The sequence below is a fragment of the Phalangium opilio genome, unplaced genomic scaffold, assembly GCF_054372755.1.
Source record: "Phalangium opilio isolate 3A_F unplaced genomic scaffold, DU_Popi_V2 ptg000003l_1, whole genome shotgun sequence".
Classification (NCBI taxonomy): Eukaryota; Metazoa; Arthropoda; class Arachnida; order Opiliones; family Phalangiidae; genus Phalangium; species Phalangium opilio.
The window spans coordinates 6,626,190-6,647,487 of record NW_028324145.1 but is presented as its reverse complement, the minus strand read 5'-3'; the positions used below and the strand labels follow the sequence as shown (position 1 = coordinate 6,647,487).

Here is a 21,298-nt window from a genome sequence, read left to right as displayed (position 1 = left end):
GCATTTTAAAACCTTTGATAACAACTACGTGTATTTTTTATGTCTATTAAAAAATCATCTTTGGCTGCGTTGTGATGAACACGGCACCCCACATGTAGGCCTAACATAGTTTTGTTACTTTAACTTATATTCCCATTTAACGGCTCCAAACTTAGCCTAAATCCACGAAGAATTATAGAATTATATTAGTTATACTCAAGGGATAAATTAATATATTCGTATTGTTTTATTTTGAAATTTGAATCTTATCTCTATGCTATGCAAGATTTTTCTTTTGGTTTGAATTAATTTATTGCAAAACGCTTTCTTTTGTCTTTTCCCGCCTTTGAGGTTTCGAAACTTTAGCAAACTTAAGATGCCTTATAATTTTAACTTATCTCTCTTTACTTATACGACGATGTACATAGGGATGCGGTTTAAGAATAGCTCCTCCTCTCTACCCTTAAAATGGCGGAGAACTTTACGGAATGAATGGCTAGTTGGAGAATTGGTTAAATGTGGTGCTGATATTTAATTGTAAGATTCCCTACCCCGTTCCTTTTTGCCATTGGCTATCGGCTTATCTAAGCCTAATTTATATTGTCTTTTGTTAATTGCGCATCGCATCTTCCCTTTTCAAATTTAGCTCGGTCTTTTGTTTCATTTTAAACTGAAGGGAGAGGAAACATACGGGACTAAATTAGTACAGACGCGAAGTTGTGCGTGGATAGATCTTTCAGATTCAGCACGCACGCTATTTTAGGGCTAAACCTTATTTCCTTTCATTAGAATTAAAATAAATTCATTTATTTAGTTAGTACGCCCAAGTATAACAAGCGACAAAATATCTAATTATGCCATAGATAAGCCTAATTTACTTCTGTCCTAACATATACCTTTTTTCAAGTTCTGTGAAGATACGAGGTGTTCTAAAAAAGATGGTAGCGAAATCTATGGGAAATCAATTTTAAGTCGAAAATGTAACTTCTGTGACATTTTGGCCTATTTATGATTGGAGTGTTTAATTATATTAACATTGTATTTAAGTTTTTTAGTTTAAATTTAAGGTGTAATCCGTAAAACACTCTTAATGTTCGTTCCTAACGTGTTTAGGGTGTTCTTGTGTCAAAATGCCATGGAAATAGTTACATTTTCGACTCTGAATTGATTTTCCCATGCATAGAACCATAAGTTCATAAGATATGTTCACTATAAGTTTGTCACTGGTTACAAACTGGAGCTTGTTATGAAGTGACGTAGGTCATAGATTCCAGGTAAAGCGACGCCTGGTGAGGCGCTGTCCAGATAGCTCGAGCTGTAAGTCTCTAGCATTACGAAGTATAGGTAGTGTCATACTTATGGAACATATCGTTTAAACTTATGATAGAACCCACTGTTCTTTAGGTTTACCACCATTTTGTAAAACACCCTGTATTTTAGACATTATACAAAACGGAAAATTTAGAAACTTTGTTATAGCAAGCAGTTCCTGGCGTGATTGAATTCCATAAAACTTAAACGGAGATTTTATTCTAATGAACATAGTTTGGCGCCAAGTTCTATATACGTCTTGCGCGTGATAATCTGTTATGGAACAGCAAATCTCTCTCTCTCTCTCTCGCCTCTCCTTCTCTCCTCTCTCTCCAGATGTTTCTGCATGGTTCGCGCATTTATCTCCGAGTGTTAAGGCTTAAGGCTTAGAACCGTTGGAGGGAAGCTCTAGCTCATTTGCGAGATGTTTCCTCAAAGTCGATAAATTTAGCGATTAAGATATACGAGTTTCTCCTGGATTTTCTGCATCATAAATTTCCTTACTCAAGTATTTACACCCTCTTCGTCTTGTTTAATTGATAACTGCGAGGATTTTACAAGATCCCCTAATCCGAAGGAAAGATTAGTGCCATGCACCATCTTCTTAGGAATTGATAACCCTGGCTATATTATACTTGCAGTGAATTATACAGAACGGAGTATTTAACAATTAGTAACGAAGATATAGTGTGCGGACAAGTGTTGTCAGTCATTTGTGACGTACTGTGAAATTAAACCCCTATCTACGACAGACTGAAAGCTTGTAGAATTCTGTTGGATTTAGTTTGACCAAGAAGCGTTATCTAGTTAATTACTAGGGAGAAGGTATAAATTCGCCACATTTCCAGCTTTATCTCCAGTCCAAACGTAGGTGCGGAGTTAATCCCCGCCTCTAACTTACAACCAGCATCTCATTGGTTCTTGAAAACTCACGTCAGCGCGACGCGAATGACGAAAATTATGCATTTTCCGACTGAGGAGAGGCGAAATAGCCCGGCGGCCTCCTTTTACGTCCCCCCTTGTATTTTGAAAGGGGTACTAGGATTATGGGTCGCGAATACTTAGGCATCTTATACCTTCTCCTTAGTAAACTAGATATCCCTTCTTGGTTTGAAATTCAGTTCCAAACCTGCAGGATATGATCCAATAACAAATTTCTGGCAACCCTGTTTTTCACGTGGTTAAAGTTAAGAAACGGGGTTGTGGAAATTTCCCTAGCCTCTTTAATGCATCACTATCTATAAGGTTTAAGTGTATAATATGTCTCTTTTTATTATAAATGACTTATTAAGTGATTGATTTTTAGTTTAATCATCATTTCCAATCCATCTTACCTCATTTATCTCTGTTGCAATCACTATATTCATAAGTTCGTAAGATATGTTCCATAAGTTTGTCACTGGTTACAAACTGGAGCTTGTCATGAAGTGACGAAGGTCATAGATTCGAGGTAAAAGGCCGACTTCCACCGAAAAGGGTTCTTACGAACTGAAGATCGTGCATCGATTCTTTACAATAGAGCGACCGTGCCAATTTTCGAGTCCCCACTGGGGCAAAATTTGGAGGGGTTCTTACGAACTGAAAACCTTGCTATGCGGGTTCTTACGAACTGAAGATAAACAATAGAAAGTCTCTTAAATATTTTATTCCCGATTTTTACGACCCTCTGAAGGAAAATATCTATTGTTTATCTTCAGTTCGTAAGAACCCCCGTATCAAGGTTTTCAGTTCGTAAGAACCCCTCAAAATTTTGTCCAGCGGGGATTCGAAAATCGGCACGGTCGCTCCATTGTTACTCTCGATGCACGGTTTTCAGTTCGTAAGAACCCTTTTCGATGGAAGTCGGCCTTAAAGCGACGCCTGGTGCATGAGGCGCTGTCAAAGTCTTAGTACAGACTAAATGGGAAGATGGAAATCCTGCAAAATTAACCGAGTGTAGTCGATTCTCGAACTAGTTCGAGCTGTAAGTCCCTAGCATTACGAAGTATAATAAGTGTCGTACTTATGGAATGTAGCTTATAAACTTATGCTATCTTATATTGAACTCTACGATGTATAGTGCTTGCTCTGAACAAACATTATAGGGAATTATTTTTCCGCAATCATGCAGCAGCAATTGGAAGTAGTGTGCGCGAGTATGCGTCTGCAATCCAATTCCCATTTACCGTTAATCCCAGCTTATTTCCCGTTACCTTTTGTATAACCTTTACAAATATAGGGAATGCACTTAGTCCCTTTCGATGGCATTCCGTAGAGATATCTTAGGTTATTCCTGAAGGTGTATAGATAGAAGAGGACACGAGTCTGTCCAAGCTTAATCGATTCTCTCCTCCTATACTCTTACATTCTCCATTCTGTGTAAACGCAGCTTGATCTCGACTCTGGAGAGTTTTTTCTAAGCCTTAGTTATTTTCTTACTATGTTTCTTAGCGAATGCCTAAAGAGAGAGGGAGAAAGAGAGAGAGGATGAGGATTAAGGAAAGAACCATACCTGAAAGAGTCCTGAAAATATATGTTGGGCTAGAACTTAGAAGTCTGTTTATTGAAGGATGGGCAACTGATCATATGCCTAAGAGAGTTGAGAAGTTGACTGACTGAATACCTGAAATTTTCAAGGGATAAGTCGAGGGGAGTTTTGAAATTTTCAAGGGATAAGTCCGAGGGAGTTTTGAAATTTTCAAGGGATAAGTCCGAGGGAGTTTTGAAATTTTCAAGGGATAAGTCGAGGGGAGTTTTGAAATTTTCAAGGGATAAGTCCGAGGGAGTTTTGAAATTTTCAAGGGATAAGTCGAGGGGAGTTTTGAAATTTTCAAGGGATAAGTCCGAGGGAGTTTTGAAATTTTCAAGGGATAAGTCCGAGGGAGTTTTGAAATTTTCAAGGGATAAGTCCGAGGGAATTTTGAAATTGTCTGGGAAAAGTCGTAGTAATATTGAAATTGTCTGGGGAAAAGTCGTGGTCATTTTGAAATTGTCTGGGAAAAGTCGTGGTCATTTTGAAATTGTCTGGGAAAAGTCGTGGTCATTTTGAAATTGTCTGGGAAAAGTCGTGGTCATTTTGAAATTGTCTGCGAAAAGTCAGGAAATTTTTAAAATGAAAAATCTGCTATTAGAAATTGAACCTGACTCCCGATCAAAATAGTTTCTCGAAAATAGTGTCGAATTTACATCTTGTAATTAACTTCTTTTACGTAATAAGCAACCTGAAAAAAGGCGGGGTGTGGGTGGGGGAAGGGACTCGAACTAACAGAGACCCTTTAGACCTAACAGGACAGCATTTTCTTTCATTCTCTTCTTGGTTCGCTTGTGTATTGTAGTCCTGGGGGCGCATTGTCATGGTTGGTTGGGAAACCCTTGGGATAGTAAAAGGCTGGAGGAGGATGAGGATCTTGGGGAGTTCAAGTTTTCATCCCTTTGCAATCCCTTTTTGTCAGTGATGAAACGATGAAGAAATGCATGAATAAAGATTCTGTGCATTAAAAATAAAAAAGTCTTACTAGGTATTTTATTTTTTTTTCTTTCCATTTCGACGCCCAATTTGAAATACGCCAGCTACTTATTTTTTTCTTTTTCTAAAGATACTTGATTCAAAGTTTTAAAGCTTAGCAAAAAAAATCAATATGTATTTCCTTCCGTTTATAATGAGATAGGAAATATGTTTTGAAATTCCCAATAACTGTTTACTCGTCTTCTGGACGGTCCCTAAATAAAAATGTGTATCGCGTATGAGTGTAGTATTTGTTTTGGGGTCGTGAACCAACGGCAAAAATAATATGCTTTTGATGTAAACAAATTTATATACAGTATTATAGAGATACCAATAGGGTGTAAAGGAAAGGAGTAGAAGGTTTGACTGAATTGTTCTCGCTTTGAAAACTTCCTGTATAAGAGGGGAAGACACGGGGGGGGGTAAAACACACCGCCTTGTATCTCGCTTTACGGCGCCTGCGCTCTAGGAGCTTTGGGGGTTCAGAGAGTGCGTTGAGACAGCTTTGGGTCAACCCCCCTTGTATGTCTAGATACTGAGGGTTGCCTGTTTCTGCATCGACGAGACTTATTGGTTGTAATGTACGGTGAACTGGATATTAGGAAGAAATTATATAACAAATTAATTAATAAATAAATAAAGAAAAGCGAGAACTCCCAAAACTGCCTTGCCAACTGCTGCTAGCAGGGAGCACATTATCCAAAGGAGAGTCAGAGATAGAAGAGGAAAGGTACTTTATAACGGCCGAGCACCCTGGCTCTTACGCGCATCTACCTCGGCGCACAGCTGAGGAGTAAGACGTCACGTGATCCTTTGAGAGGGAAATTCAAAAAGGCTAAACACGAAAATACGGTTAGAGAGAGGTTAACATTACACACTAGAGATCAGCATTCAGCGTGGTTCCTGTAGCTTTGTCTACGGTTAATTTACAATTTTTAATAATTTGTAAGCCTAATAATGGTTTCCTATAAGAAATTTTGTTACAAAAACTGTTACAATAATACGAAAAACTGTAGCCCCGATATTATATTAATTTCATTCCGGCATTCCCCAAACATAAAACCATATTTGACCTATGTAAAAGATGGATTATTTCGTACGGTAGAACTGATTTAACCACGGAAAAGATAAAAAGAATACATGTGCGTCCCTTGAACAACAGAGCCGTGTCCCAAACTCCCAATGCCTCGAATTATTGCGACAGCCACGGTAATAACAATACTTTATTATAACCATATTTATTATTTTTCTTTGAATATTGAGAGGTTAAAAAATAAAACACTGGAAAGGGTCAGTAGATTAAAAACAAGAAACAAATTTAATAAGTACCGTCGCCGAAGCACTGTAGGCACGCACGACTCGCGAAGCGGCTCGAGTATCGGAGTATCGCCGAGACACCGACACCGTAAAACTCAAGCCTTGGCCGTAATAATGTAAACAAACTTCTCTGACTTTTTTCTCTCTCGGTTGCGCCGATTGCGCATGTGCGCCACGCTCCTAGAGAGCCACTGGCACTGGTAACGTTTTTGAAAGGGGGGCTGACGGAGAATTCGGTCTCTCCGACTCTCCTCTATTTTCGTGCTCACTGCTGCTAGCTTCAACTCCTCTTCTTTATACGCTCTTTGAAGAGACGCTAGGTTGTGATAAAATATTTGAAATCCGATAACTAAAGTTCTTCTTTTGTTTTTCCTTCCACTACTTGCTTCATTCCTCACTTTTTCTTCTAAACCTTACGTCACCAAAGAAAAAGAAATCAAAAGATTCCAAGATTCCGATAAATTTAACGCTTTTTTCTTTCTCTATTTTATTTTCGAATTTTCTTATTTTCGGTCAAACTTTAAAACAAAAACTCGGCCACGCGGATTTTTAAACTTAAACCGAAAAGGAAACCTTTGTTTTTGCGCTACACTTTTCGATTTCTTAAACCCTCGAGGGAGGGAGAGAATAAAATCGTTTTTCCGTTAAATTCGACCAGGCTTCAAGTTGTTTTTGCTTTGTTTTAGGCTTACGTGTTTAGGCTTAGTTACGTTTGCTTTTTTGTCGCAAATGAGGAGGTGAATTTGGTTGTTTCGTTTTAAAGGAATAAAGACCCTGACAAAAGCAACACTCCGTTACTTCACGATCAGTCGCAAGGTTGTTTCGAAAGAGACGAAGCCCGCGCTGGAAGTGATGACGAACCATGGGAAGGCTGGGCTCAAAGCAGAGGCAGTAGTCAAAATAGGCATGTCTCCAAAGCACCCCCCATATTATTTGCGTTGATTTTATGGCTCTTGAAGTCGGAGTGAAACGCAAACCTTTTAATAAATAAGTTATCCATTATCGAAGGTCGGCTCATTCGCGAGTTATGTTAGAACAGAAACCAAACAATAGTTTTCTAGCTCTAAAGAGCTCGAAACTAAAAAAGTGCGCGCGTTGTAATAGGTGCGACAATCGGTGGTGCTGTACCATGTCGTCTTAACCATATAACTATCTCAGTTGTGACGTTAGTGCCTAAGTAAAACGTCACCTGACGTCACGGACTTAGCTTTGGCAGTGGCCGCCCATGTTTGGTGCCACTAAAGCCGCGTTTACACGAGGCACTTAGAAACCGTTTTAAACCGTTTTGGAATGCACAAAAAAGAATATTAAATTGATAAAACCAAAGATCTTTCACGAGAAAATGCAAATATTATTTTTTAAAAAGTGTTAGGCCTTTCCAAAACGTTCGAAAACGGTTCCAAAGTGTCTCGTGTAAACGCGGCTTTAGGTTCTATGGGCAAATAGCATGGGTGACTTCAACCTTAAGGGTTCTGAGATAGCTGTATTGAACAAGATGGGCGAATGCCCAAGGGGCTCTACGATTTATGTTTATTCGGTTTATTTGAACATAAAGCCCAGTGTACTGCATTATTTAGTGGCCTGTAATGTTCAACAGATGTTTTAGTACAATTTCGATAGCTAACTATACTGTATGGAAACCACGAACTTTGACATCCTAGAATTCTAAAAATTGCTATCGAATGAGCCAACCTTCAAGACCTTGCAGTAGACAATGAGGGAACATACCAAGAATTAACCTATAGTTTTTCTTGCGTTTCATTCCACCTTCACCCAAATACACGCGCAAGTACTAATGTTTATTTTATTACCATATCCATATAGTTCCCCTGTAAAAACACCTAGCAGTAATTGGAGTAACGAGGATTGGCAAGATGATTGGGCGGATGAACCAGCGAGTGCTCCGATCAAGAAAGAGTCCAAGAAATCCTCGGCACCCAAGACGGGAGGTGGTGGTGGTGGTGCTGGTAGTGGCGGTCTCTTACTCTCGAAACATTCGTCGTCTTCTTCCTCTTCTTCAACTACTAGCAAAACGACTTCCGGTGGCAAATCATCGGCCATTAAGGAAGGCCGTTCTCCCAGGAGTAATAAGAAAGGAGAAGAAGCCATGCTTATAGACTTTGGTGATGAAAGTTTGTCCGCTTCTTCGGCAAATTCTACAAAACCCGAAAGAAATTGGGAATCGGGATGGGAAGAAGCCGGTTGGGACGAGGACCTTTCACCTACGCCTAAAAAAGGATATCAAAGAATCAGTTCTAGAAAGGATTAGGCCAATTATTAATTCAATTTAAATGATAATTAACAGAATTTAAAAAAAAAGTTCGTTCCAACTCGAGAGAAAAAAGTATAAGATATTGGAATTGTTTCCAACACGGTTAAACTGTCAAACCCCCAACAATATATTCTTCAATGACTATTTCTCAGTGTTTTTGTCCACCATTCAGTTTTATTTTAAATTTTTCAGAAACTTACGTATGCTTGGAAGACATCAAAATTGCTGTCTTACAAGCCGCTAAAGAACTATACTAGTTTATCGAAAGAAAGACACTAGAGATGCGTGGGGAAAATTTGTTATTTGAGTTCCTCAAGAAAGTATGACCGCTAAAATCAGTACTGCATAATAAAACCCCCAAATGTCTAAACAATTAGCTAGGTATCGTTCATTGAAAACCGTTTTTACTTTTGCGCTTTTTAGGGCTGCAAAAGTATCGCTTTGAGTTTACTCTTATTTCGAAAACCCAGTTTTATTTGTTTTATATTCTGATGTCAATGCTATCTAGTGTCTTTATTTTGTTATATAAACTTGTACATTCATTATAGGGTCGTCTAGACCCTTATCTGTGGTGATAGTTTTGGGCCGGGGATAACCTTTCCGTGAACTGTGTTTAATTAAAATATTTTAATTGTTCTGTTTTGTCCACATAAATCAATTTACTCAGAAAAGTAATTCACAGCTTTTTTCGACCAAGGCTTAGCGGAGGGGAAAAAATTAAAAGGTTTTTGTTCCTTCATTTGTAAGTAACTGTTTAATTCATATAAATAGGACTAAAAACTATTTCTTCTTTGTCCTAAAATAAAATATCTCCTTTTTAATTTATTAGCTTATATTTTTTATTAAGTTAACAACGATTTTATTTTTCATAATGATAACAAACACTCTAATCGGATCTCTTATATAATTAATCATTTTTTCGTGGTTAGAACAGAAAGGCATTTAATTATAAATTAAATTAAATTAACGTTAATTAAGGTCTAATAATCAATATTTCTGTTCTTTATATTGGGATACATTTATTTAAAAACCTTAATTAGTAATTAATAAGTGGACTAATTTATTAAGGCTTAATTGCCAAGAAATTTAATTTATTTCTGTTTTTACAAGCAATTTCCTTCTTTAAGTCATGAATTATTTAAAATTCATGCAAAGTCTTTAAAGCATAATGTCGTCCGGCTCAAAGAGATTCATTCACCTTTTTAAAAGTAACAACGCCCCCACAGTTTCCTAGAATTGTAGAATTCTTAAATTAATTATTTTAAAAGTCTATTAATTGTTAAAATGCTGATTAATCTTAAGATCTACATACAGACTATGAAAAGAATTTAATTGTATAGTTATTAAGTGCGCGTATTAATATTTAATCCGTCTGTAAATTAAAATTATGAACCATGATGAGAAATTCTACGATTTGGTGCGATGTAGTAGGCACGTCATCGTCATCGTAGAAATTCTCAGGGTTAAGAAAAGAAAAAAAAAACATCTTAAAAACTATGAAGCCGTTTCTCTCTTGTGTATAATGGGCCCCTGTTTATCAAAACAAACAAACCTAAAACCAACAACAAGAAAAAAAAAATATGAAATTATATATTAATTATATCAATAAATTGTGATATAAGCTAAAGAATTTTTGAACAATATTTTTGTTTATTCTTAAACAATAACAGAATGGTGTGTGACATCTGGAAATCAACAAGACTGAAGAAACATCGTTAGTCAATTTGCTAACCTGGGACTGTCACGGAATTCTGTTTTTAATTAATCAAGTTATTGGCAATTAAAGATATGTCAAAAGGTGGGTCGAAAACGGGGGGGGGGGTAGGTAGCTAGGTACTACTTGTTTCCGCTGAATTAGTACTCGCAGCAAGGTACTACTTGTTTCCGCTGACGTAGTACTGGCAGCAAGGTACTACTTGTTTCAGCTTTTATTCAATTAACCCTCTTTTTCATAACTATTTAATATTTGTAATTTTCAGGCATTATTGAAAATACTATGAATTTTAATAGTTTCGCAGGATGAAATTTTAAAACGTAGACTAAAAATAGGCTTTTTGTAGGTGAAAAATAGACCAATTACGTTTTCCAAGTATTAAGTTTATCAGACTGAGAATCCAAGCTTCAATAAAACAGAATTGCAGCTAAATTTATTGAAATATTACTCCATGGTTGCAGTTTTCTAGCAGACAATGCAAGACCGCGTGGTTGCAGTTTGCTAGCAGACAATACAAGACCGCGTGGTTGCAGTTTGCTAGCAGACAATACAAGACCGCGTGGACAAGGGGCGGCTTTCTTCATGTTCAAAGAAACCGCTACTCATTTGGCAAGTGTCTTTGTTCTAGCAAGTTGTGTTTTAACATAGTACCAGAGAAATACGCGAGTGGATATGTCTATTAATTTCTACAAAACCTTTGTGCTGAGACGTGACTTTGTGACCTAGAACTTAATGGACTTAAAACGTAAGTACTGATTGCATTATCTCAAATATTTAAGCCTTGTATCCCTAGTTTTGATGCAAGTACTGATTGATCTAGTTATTGCATGATCTACAATCATACTTAAGCCTTGTACCCCTAGTTTTGATATTAGTACTGATTGGTTTAGTTATTGCATCATCTCCAAACGATACTTAAGCCTTGTACCCCTCGCTTTGATAACAGTAAGAAAGAAATTCACCCGCGATTCAAAGGAATTAACAAAATTTATTAGCATAGTTGTAAGGTACATGTTCAAGTGTTTTTTATTGAAAACATTTGGAAGATTACTGGGCGGTTTTTTTCATGGTGAGAAGGTAAATATCATTGTGAATATTCTTTACACCAAAACGTTTTTCATACGAATCTGTAATGTCTCGGGATTCAAGATGCAATATATCAAAAGTGTCTCCTAAATATTTGAAGAAAATAAAAAAGCGGCATTTATTATTGGCGGGAAAGATAATATGGCGGGATATATTTTTAGCGTGAGAGATGGCGCCACGTATTGGCGGGAAAGGTAATCTGGCGGGTTTTCATTTTGGCGGGAATGATAATATGGCGGGATATATTTGGCAGGAAAGATGGCGCCACGGTGCGTGGGAAGGATTTTATATCAGCTGTTTGGGATCTTTAAAAAAACAAGTCGTACCATATAACTCCTGTACTAGCGGGGGTGGAATGTTCCTAGGTGGACCTAAATGAAGTTTTAAATTAAATCAATTTTAAATTAACTTTTTAAACCGAAATCGGGCCTAACCTGACACAAACCAATCGTCATAATGTAGGACATCTAATAGATATCTAAAATCGGGTGCTACAAGTGATTTTATTAATGCAGCATACCTGAATAAAATTTTAATGCAAGTTAATTAACTTAATTTTAATTAATACCGAACTTTAATTACGATTTTCGGAATTCTTTATCAACGGCTACTAAGCTACCTCTATCCCATATTCTAGTTACTGGTCCACAGATATCTCTATTTAATATAAAACATTAGTTAAATTAATTATAATTTAATAAATTATGGTTATACTTATTGAGTTTAAGAATATCACAGCAGTAAATCGTTAACCTCTCATCCGTGGACTATAAAATATTAATTAAAATGTTAATTAGGATTAGAGTAAAAATTAATTAATCATTACCTGAAAAACCATTCCAATTTCATTTTCAAATCTTCGGTATGGTAAATTATGCTCCTTAAAAAATTCCAATATTGGAGCTTCAACACAATCAACACCCACTACTTTATAACCTTGATCGTATAGCCTAATTTAATTTAAATTAAATTGATTAACTTACATTTAATTAACTTATTAAACAATTAAAACGTCTACCAACCATCTCATATCCACACTTTTACCACAACATGGCACAAAAACCAAACCGTCTTTTCTGCCATTAAACAGGGTCTTGGAATACTTGAGCAGTTTTCTAATATTAATTAAAAAAATATTAACAAATTAACTTAAATTAATTAACATTAAACGTACTGATTCAAATCAGGGAGGTGCCAGTGAGTTTGACCAGTATCCCATTTAGTTTTCCAAAACTCCATAGAAGATTGAGCAGTCATGCTTGCTAATAATTATAAAAATACTTAAATACTCTTAAATCTAATTTTAATTCGCAATGAACTAGAGTTTAATTGACATAACTATCCTAAAAATTAATGGGTCTGCCAAAAAAAAACAGCGGACTTGGCTAAATTATATCCGGTACGTTTTTGATGCCCGGTTCGGAGTCCGCAGTCCAGACGCCTCTGTTAAAATAATAACAGATGGCAGCCCTGTCATCGCGTTTATAAGGCGGGAAATGTTAGAAATAGGCGGGAAACCGAACAAGGGCTAAAATCAATAGTATTTATAATAATCAATACGGAAAACTATAAGCTCAAGCGAGGAATAACGATTTTTTTGTTGTTGTAAGACTTCGGTTAATCCTTATACATTATTATAATTCCTTTACAAAAAATGGTAGCCTTGTTAAGAATAAAAAGATACATTAAAATGGCCACTGTAGGGAGTTAGCAGTACGTTTTATCTTGCTGCCTTAATCAAAGGCCGTTTCTTTTCGCTAGTATAAACCTGTTTTTAGAATTTTAAGAAATTTAAATTAAACATCTACAAACATACTTGGAAATTCTTCCATCGCTAGTTGCTGGGCTTCCGTTTTAACCGCGACCTTTCGCGAACTAAATGCTTTCTTTTTTTCTAGCTGATAAATATGCACATAGTTTAATCCCCATTGATAAGAAAGTGTCCTACTTTCAATTTATATATACTACATAATGTTTGGTTGTATTAGAAATAAGATAATATTTTTAACGTTCCCCCCATTGTTGCCAGGCCGTTGTTTAGTCAAGAGATTGCACAGAGAAAGGCTAGCAGTTCAGTTTGAATCAATACTTTACTCACAGAGGATTGCTAATTGAGCTAATAATAAACTCATTTTTCGTATATGCTTTTTTACCTAAAAATATTGTGTTAAGGGGAAAAGGTTGCGTTATTTTAAACTTTTCAAAACTTTCTAATAATAAATTTTTGCATAAGTTCATAAGGTATGTTCCATAAGTTTGTCACTGGTTACAAACTGGAGCTTGGTATGTAGTGACGTAGGTTATTGATTCAAAATTGTAAAGCGACGCCTGGTGACTAGGGTGCTGTCAAAGACTAAATAGGGAGATGGACTGCAAAACAAACCGAGCTTGTCGCTCTCGAACTAGCTCGAGCTGTAAGTCTCTAGCGAGCATTACGAAGTATAATAAGTGTCGTACTTAGGGAATATATCTTATAAACTTATGATTTTAGTGAATTGGCTATCATCCCGCGGGGACTTTTATTTTTAATTTTGAAAACCTTTTAGCGAAAGTATTTTACATCGTTCATTAGCGAACCTTCGCGTTCTTTAAAGCACCCACGCAAATACAACCTTTTCTTGTTTTATTTTTAAACTTCTCTGTCTCTTTTGCAAGTTCCGATAGAATCGAGAAGACTATTTTTAACAAAAAAAGTGAAGTACACCACCAAAATTGTTTAACGAGCATGCTTTACGAACTTGAAGAAACTTTGCTTTTTTTCTCTGCTTCAAAACTTTTAAGCTATAGTCTGAAATAAATAACTCTCTAGTCAGTACTCAGTTGTGAATCCAAAGGGATTTTATGAAAAGATTCATTCATTCCCAACTCATTTTTTTTTTTATTTTTGCCTTGCGTCTCGGATTAGTTTAGTGGGGACATAAGAGAGCGAGAAAGAGAGAGAGAAACTCGGAGCTAGTACGCCTCCTCCAAAGTTCATTACACTCTTAACCCTTGTCTGCCCTACTTGAACCGCCGAACCTAAAGGACCCCTTTTTCCTTTATATACATATAACCAAACCATCCATGAATTTAGTAGAGTTTCATAGTGAATATTTGGGTCATTTAGTGACGGTTTTGAGGGAAAGGCAAATGCAGGGTTCGTACGGAACCTGGATAAGTCAGGGATTTTGAAAATGGGGGGGGGGAGTCAGGGATTATATTATAGGTTCTTCTTAAAAAGTCAGGGATAGGTCAGGGATTTCGTATGGGCCAGGTGTAATTATGAATTAGACTCTGGTAAACACCTTAAAACCGTCGGTTAAGGTATTTGGCAAAATTTGGTCAGAGATAAGCTGGAAAACTCACAGATTTTCAATATAGAATGTTCGTCCGAACCCTGAAATAGAGTGGTACTGAGAGGGGAGGGGCTACGGGGACGTGACGTTAATATTGATAATCTAAATTGTATGGCCTAAGCTGACGACTACCAATATGGCCGCCAAAACCGAGGTAGGCGATAGGAAGGTGTGACATCACGAGAAAGTTCTTGCTAGCAGACTATAGATAGTTTGAAACTCATCCCCTTTACCTATCCGCCAATGGTTGCTTCTAAGCTTAACTTTTTTTGAAAGCTTCTTCTTGGCCATTTTTAGGGTCAAGTATTTAGTTAACCTTTCTCTCTTGACACCCAAATAGACCATTTCGAAAATTGCATAGAGAAAAACCAACATACAGGGGCGAGGCCGCCATTTGGGGCCTCAGACCAAGGAGGATGTATCCAATACATTCTCCTATCCAACTCGCAATGCCTCTAGCGGTGCTTCTCAGTGAGAGAGAGAATACCCCGCAGTATCGTATGCTTGATATTTTTTTAAGACTTGAACCAGTCCACCAAAATCCTTTTGTTTGTAGGCATATCTAACATCTTTGGATCCACATATTGAATGTTCATCTTAACCCTGTATCAAACCCCTTCCGTTTCAAAAAGACCTATTAATTACGTTGGATTAATTTAACTGTTTTACAAACTAATTCATTATATTTTCCTTAAGTTTCGTTTCAAAAACATAACCGCACTTCTCAATTTCAATATGAGGTCATACAAATAAGGTTATAAACAGTGATACAGCAGAGAGTGAGAGGGGGGTTAATGTTTCGTCAGTTTGTCTGTCTGAAGTAGCACTTTATTTTAGTGACACGGTTTACACTCTCTTTTAAGGCTTAACAACCACTTAAGCCTCTTCTTTTTCAAAGTAGAACACGCTGATCTTATTTAATTACGATTCAAAACTATAAACTAAAAAGATAAAAGGAAGCCCTAGTCTCCTAGAAAACATAAGATAATCATAATTTACAAATAGTTTCTTTCTTTCTTTATTTTTTTTTTTAGTTTATGTATCATATTTTATGAAGCAACTTTAAGAGTTCCGAGTTCTTTTACTTGGTAACACCCTCTTTTAAAAATTTTTCATTGAGTGTCGTACTTTTTATTTTTTTGTTATATTACTTCTGATATTGGTCTGGTTCCCCTCGTCTTCACCTAGAGTGCACCATAAGTTCATAAGATATGTTCCATAAGTTTGTCACTGGTTACAAACTGGGGCTTGACATGTAGTGAATGAGGTAGGTCATAGATTCGAGGTAAAGCGCCGCCTGGTGAGGCGCTGTCAAAGGCTTAGTACAGACTAAATATTAAGATGGAAGTACAGCCTAGTGTAGGTCTTCAATTCTCGCTTGTCGTTCTCGAAGACTCGAACTAGCTCGAGCTGTAAGTCTCTAGAATTACTAAGTATAGGTCTAGTCATACTGATGGCACATATCTTATAAACTTATGACTCTAGCTGTAGAGGGGGACTCCTCTAGCATTACGAAGTATAATAAGTGTCATACTTATGGAAAGTATCTTATAAACTTCTGGTGCACGCTATCATAAGATTCTCATAGCGCTATATTCTCTTGATTTATCGCATCTGGAACATATATACACCCGCCAAATGAAAGAAAGAAAGACCGGGAAAATGTGTACCAGTACAGTTTTTTTTCTGCCTCGGATAATCATTTCAGTTAGGCTTAGCTCTAGGCGTTGGTTGGTATTGATAAAGTTCGATTATTTTTCAAAAACTTCTAACCCTAATCGCACCCCCTTTCCGAGTTTTTTAAACTTATGACAAGGCGCGTATAGAACCAACCGGAAGTTAAGAGCAAGCACGACTTAGACGGTAGTCACCCCCCCAGCGACCCCCCCTCTAACTTACTCTGAGAATAAAATGACGCGCCAAAATGGTTGTCATGGCAACTTAGAAACAAACTAGATCTAGTTTCATCCCCTTTGTTCTGGAAGAATGAAAAAAAATTTAACACTTTGTGATCGTTCCTAAGGGTCGGACATTGATTGCTATTGAATCCGAAATTGACCAACGGTCTTTACGTCTTGTACGTCAATGGCTAGCGTATATCTGAACCAATAAGAATGCGAAGTTTTCTATAAGAAATCTTGTATCTGTACTAAAGACTTGGCATTAGGAAACAATATCACCGTGCTTTTCAATTCATTCATTTTAAAATTAGGCTTAACGCGTATGGATTTAATTCTAAATTAAAGTGCATCAGAACAGTCGTCTATTTTGACGTGCTACCATAAGTTTATAAGATATGTTCCTTAAGTATGACACTATACCTATACTATACTTCGTAATGCTAGAGACTTACAGCTAGTTCGAGAACGACAACTGAGAATTGACTACATGCGGTTTTGCAATCCGTGTTCCTAATTAGTCTGTACTAAGCCTTTGACAGCGCCTCACTAGGCGTCGCTTTACGAGAATCTAGAACGTTTCAACAAAGTCCCTTCATGACATGCTCTCAGTAACCTCTGTCAAACTTATGGAACAAATTTTGTGAACTTATGGTGCTACGTGTTGACATGCACATATTTTGTGTAGTTTCACCACCGATATTTCACCAAGGAAACATTACTAAGCCTATAAATTGAAAGTTTTTCAAATTAGGCCTTTAAATTTCATGCCCTTTGAAAGAACTTTAAGCTTGTGCACTAATTCCTCAACCACGAAACTTGTCCGACCCCTTGTTTTGCCAGATGTAAGAAGCGATAAAGAATATAGAACCGGAGTAACAACTGCCCACTGTCCAAATTGGCTTTGAAAAGCGGGATTTTTATATCTTTGGACACCTCCAAGACTGGAAGCACGTTTAGTTGCTTCTTAGTTGTTGTTTTTCTTTAAGGTACAGGGAGTATACGTATTTCTACTCCTGTTTCAATTTTCTTTCAAATTTAACACTTAAAGGGCTTCGTGTCAGTAATACTTTAGCTAACGCGCCGAAGAAAAGGTCTGATATGATTTGACATAACAGTTCAACCGTTATGTTTTTCCTCTTTTTTCCCCCCCTTGACTTGGTCTAAACCGGAAAGGGATAAAATTCTCTCTCGGAGCAGCGCTTTGCTTCTACTCCTCCCTTTCCCGTTACTTAAGTTATTGCGGGATGAGTGTGTTTTTATGTAATGAAATTATGATTGCCTTCGAGGAAGTTGCCTCCTTCTTAGATGTCTTTACAAGATATCGTTTCGATGATGCTTTCGATTCGAGACTTCTTCAAGGTCTTTCAGAGGTGCTTTTAGGCCTAGAAAATCTTTTAAAGATGATCTTTAGGCTTAGGGGCATGCTCTTTCAATGGTTGGTTTAGGCTTATTTTTATATATGAAAGATTAGGCTTAGCTGTCCCTAATTGGTTGATATTATAGACTTATGTTTATTTATTTATTTTTAATAAGACTCGAGGGATAGGTTCATGAAGCCACCAGGGCTTGGGGACGACACCCCCTTCCAAGGTACAAAATATTAGTATGAAAGTTTGGGCTTAGCTATATCCCTAAATGGTTCATATTATTCTTATTTTTATAAATGAAAGATTAGGCTTAGTTGTCTCTAAATGATTTATTTTAGGCGTATTTTTATATATATGAAAGATTAGGCTTAGCTGTCCCTAAATGGTTGATATTCGGCCTCTTAATTTTATAAATGAAAGATTAGGCTTAGCTGTACCTTAATGACTTATTTTAGACTTATTTTCATAAATGAAAGATTAGGCTTAGCTGTCCGTCAATGATTTATTTTAGACTTATCTTTTATATATGAAAGATTAGGCTTAGCTAGTCCCTAAATGGTTGATTTTAGGCTTAGTTTTCTATGAAAGGCGAGGCTTACCTGTCCCTACTATATCGCATTAAGGCTTAGCTGTCTCCGAAAGGTGTTTTTTAGGCTTATTTGCCTGTGAAAGATGACTTTTAGGCTTATCTGCTTGTGCAACGTAGTGTTTTAGGCTTACTAAAAGTTAAAAGATCGTTTTTAGGCTTAGTTAACTTCAGCAATCCTTTCAAGTTGTTATCCCAAAACTGCGTAGCTTCATTAGTATTTAAGTTTAGGTCAGGAAATTAATTTTCTAATCTAGGATAGCCTTTAATTAATTTGAATAAGGAATGATTAAGCAATTTTTCTTTTTCTCTGGCCTTAATCGGAAACAAATCTAATTTTCTCGAAACGCTTATTTGCTTTTTAATCAGCAAATGTTATCGGATGTCTTTTTAAACGAACATTTAATTTAGTTTTTATCAAATAATAAATTAATCACCGATAAAAAATAAAACACTTTAATCCAAATCGTTCCCAAACCTCCAAAAAAACGCGATAACATATTATAGTTTTCACTCAAAAGTCTAATCTAGTTGATTGAAACCCTCTGAATGAGGGTTATAATGTCGCTTAAAGAACTAAATTAAATACTTAAGCTAATTACAGTAACACTTAATAGAGCAGTAATAGAAACTTTCATTTTCGAGGCCAATAATTTGCTTGAAATTGGAACTTTTAAAATAAATATGTATTTGAAATCTCGTTAACTAAGACAAGGCTTAGCAACTGAAGATTTTTGCATAAATTTATTAAAAATTACTTCGTAAATTAAAAGGAAGTCTCGTAGTTAAGTCAATAGCCTTTAGGTCATGAATTTGAGCGATTTTTTTTAAATTATTACAGTTTTTAAAACTAAAAAACATTAAGTGGATAAAGTCGTTGAAGGCAGCCATTTTTTTTATGGAAACCTGTTGCCATGGCAACAACAGGGGGCGCAGTATGTTTGGAAGTTTTGGTTGGAGTTTCTATTACCAATCAGATAACTGAAAAATAAGTAACTTCATGACATCTATAGATCGCCGCCTAGAGCGAAATTAGGCCCTTAGCCTCTTTTATCCTGCACATCGCCGTATAGTCTGCTACCATGAACTTTTTCGTGACGTCACACCCTCCTATCTCTTACCTCGATATTGGCGACCATATTGGAAGTCGGAGAGCTGAGGTCATACAATTTAGACTACCAATATTGACGTCTCATCCCCGTAGCTCGTACCACTCTGTAGTGTATATGGCTTTGAACCCATTACAAGAACCCAGTAACTTGAGACGAGTAACTCAAGAATGTTACACACTTTTGGAGTAATTAAATGCATTCATGCCTTCGAATTCCGAGTTAAGCTTTTTAAATTTATCGATAAATTGGATCAGGGAAAAAAAGAAAAAAAGGTGACCAAATAATTTGAGCGGATAAATAATTTTTTTTCTCTGAAGTTCGGTCATTTCTAAAAATCGACGTTTTTTTTTAATTCGATCGGGTAAATCGATTTAAAGCGTGAACTAGTTCGTTTCAAGCTGTATTTATACGTGTAATACCCACTTTATTGTAGGCGCGAATCTTCGATCGAAATGGCCTATGCAACATAAGCTTAACGCTGCCGGTGTCTTTAATGTTCGAACCCCGAAACTACGTCAATGGGGGTTTAACCAATCGGAATTTAGCGTATCAAGCAGGCGTGTTCCGATATAGCGGTAATATTCTGCACCGACCTAGAATACGTTCTGCTCCAGAGCTGCTCTAGCGTAGCAAAGTCTGCTCTCGAAAAATGTCGGACCCGGGAATTTGACCATAATCTTGCGTAAGAGACGGACGGGTAAAACGCCCGGGCTTTAAAATACTCAGGGCCGCCGGAAGTCTGAACTGCGCTCTTTAAAAAAATATAGCTTGGTTTAGGCTTAGCTACCCACGCGGGGGTGGACCAAAACGCCCGGCTCAAAAATTATTGCCGGAAGACGATCACCCTGTGACCCGTTGCCTTGGAGACCGTGGGGGATACGAGGCGGGAAAATTACTTTTTTTCTTTTAATCATTTAAATTGTAAAGGAAAGAAAAGCTTTTCGAACGGTGACTGTCTAGCCTGAATTTTTATTATTTTTTCGCGTTTTCAAAATCATCATTGGTTTGATTAATCATTTTACCAGTAGGGGACGCTCGACTCAGTGTTTACAAAAATATTGGCGAAGAATTGGCCATATGTCTAATCAGCGCCACTAGCGGATGGTCTGAGAACTACTCCCATAGAGACTAGGTATATTTAAGAGGGTTTGCAGATTTTCCGCCAGGTGGCTCGAATGCCGCGCCATCTGACGGAAATTCTGCAAACCCGCTTAAATATACCTAGACTCTATGGGAGTAGTTTTCAGACCATCCGCTAGTGGCGCTGATTAGACATATGGCCAATTCAGACTGCTTCGCTTCGCCCGCATTTCCGTTCAAACCAACCCCGTAACGGGGTGTACGCGCGCGTCTGCTACGTTTATCTCTCTCTCTCTCTCGCTCTGTCGTCAGAAACGCGAAAATTTCGCGCCTTTTTTTCCCGCGTACCATATTCATTTCGATTTATTTCCAGCGCAAAATGAACTTTAATTATCCGGAAAGTGATCGCTCGGAAACTGCCGAAGACTTTACGAGATTCTTGGAAAGTCGACGGGACTGAAACATTGTCGATTCCGCGGACGGACCGTGCTCGATTCTTTCTTTTTTCCGTCCAACCTTTCTAAGCGGTCTTCAAGTACTTCCATCTAAAACATAACCATGATTCCCTATTCGGCTTGTATGTGCTTTAATCGGCAAGGAAGACAATGGAAAGTCACCAAAAATCAGGTAGAAAACCATTTTCTTTACTCTAATCTTTACACGAGTGCATACAGTCATTGATCGGAGTATGCCAAACCAAACCCCGTGATTTTTTTTGATGGACCGAGGCTTAGTGTTCTTCAAAAATTAATAT

At 37.1% G+C, this 21,298-nt stretch overlaps 3 protein-coding genes across 5 annotated transcripts in view; 2 read left to right on the top strand and 1 right to left on the bottom strand.

The window, feature by feature from the left end:
* ArfGAP1 (ADP-ribosylation factor GTPase-activating protein 1) overlaps positions 1–9,993 on the top strand; it is a 58,322-nt gene extending 48,329 nt beyond the window's left edge. For 2 of the 3 annotated variants that reach the window (XM_089838775.1, XM_089838778.1), the window contains exons 11-12: positions 6,855–6,995; positions 7,916–9,993. In XM_089838775.1, coding sequence (XP_089694901.1) covers positions 6,855–6,995; positions 7,916–8,360 — 586 coding nt within the window. In that variant the 3' untranslated portion in view covers positions 8,361–9,993. The remainder of the gene's footprint in view (positions 1–6,854; positions 6,996–7,915) is intronic. The other variant, XM_089838780.1, reaches the window with a different exon arrangement.
* Positions 9,994–11,045: 1,052 nt separating this feature from the next.
* On the bottom strand, positions 11,046–12,617 carry LOC149717387 (thiopurine S-methyltransferase-like). Its single transcript, XM_089838781.1, has 8 exons — positions 12,338–12,617; positions 12,186–12,278; positions 11,990–12,113; positions 11,878–11,930; positions 11,746–11,820; positions 11,598–11,683; positions 11,490–11,534; positions 11,046–11,249 (listed from the first exon to the last, which is right to left on the bottom strand). The coding sequence occupies exons 1-8, from the start codon at positions 12,418–12,420 to the stop codon at positions 11,125–11,127; spliced, it is 684 nt and encodes a 227-aa protein (XP_089694907.1). The 5' UTR covers positions 12,421–12,617; the 3' UTR covers positions 11,046–11,124.
* Positions 12,618–20,752: 8,135 nt separating this feature from the next.
* LOC149717386 (uncharacterized) overlaps positions 20,753–21,298 on the top strand; it is a 56,161-nt gene continuing 55,615 nt past the window's right edge. Inside the window, exon 1 of the mRNA XM_089838764.1 lies at positions 20,753–21,171. Within this exon, the coding sequence (XP_089694890.1) occupies positions 21,103–21,171 (69 nt within the window). The 5' untranslated portion in view covers positions 20,753–21,102. The remainder of the gene's footprint in view (positions 21,172–21,298) is intronic.

Excerpts from the sequence above, each read along its gene's own strand:
- LOC149717387 (XM_089838781.1), bottom strand. The coding sequence starts at position 12,420 with ATGACTGCTCAATCTTCTATGGAGTTTTGGAAAACTAAATGGGATACT. Across the intron at positions 11,821-11,877 it reads GATATTCTTAAACTCAATAA|AGATATCTGTGGACCAGTAA; the intron begins GTATAACCATAA and ends TATATTAAATAG. Across the intron at positions 11,684-11,745 it reads GATAAAGAATTCCGAAAATC|GTATGCTGCATTAATAAAAT; the intron begins GTAATTAAAGTT and ends AATTTTATTCAG.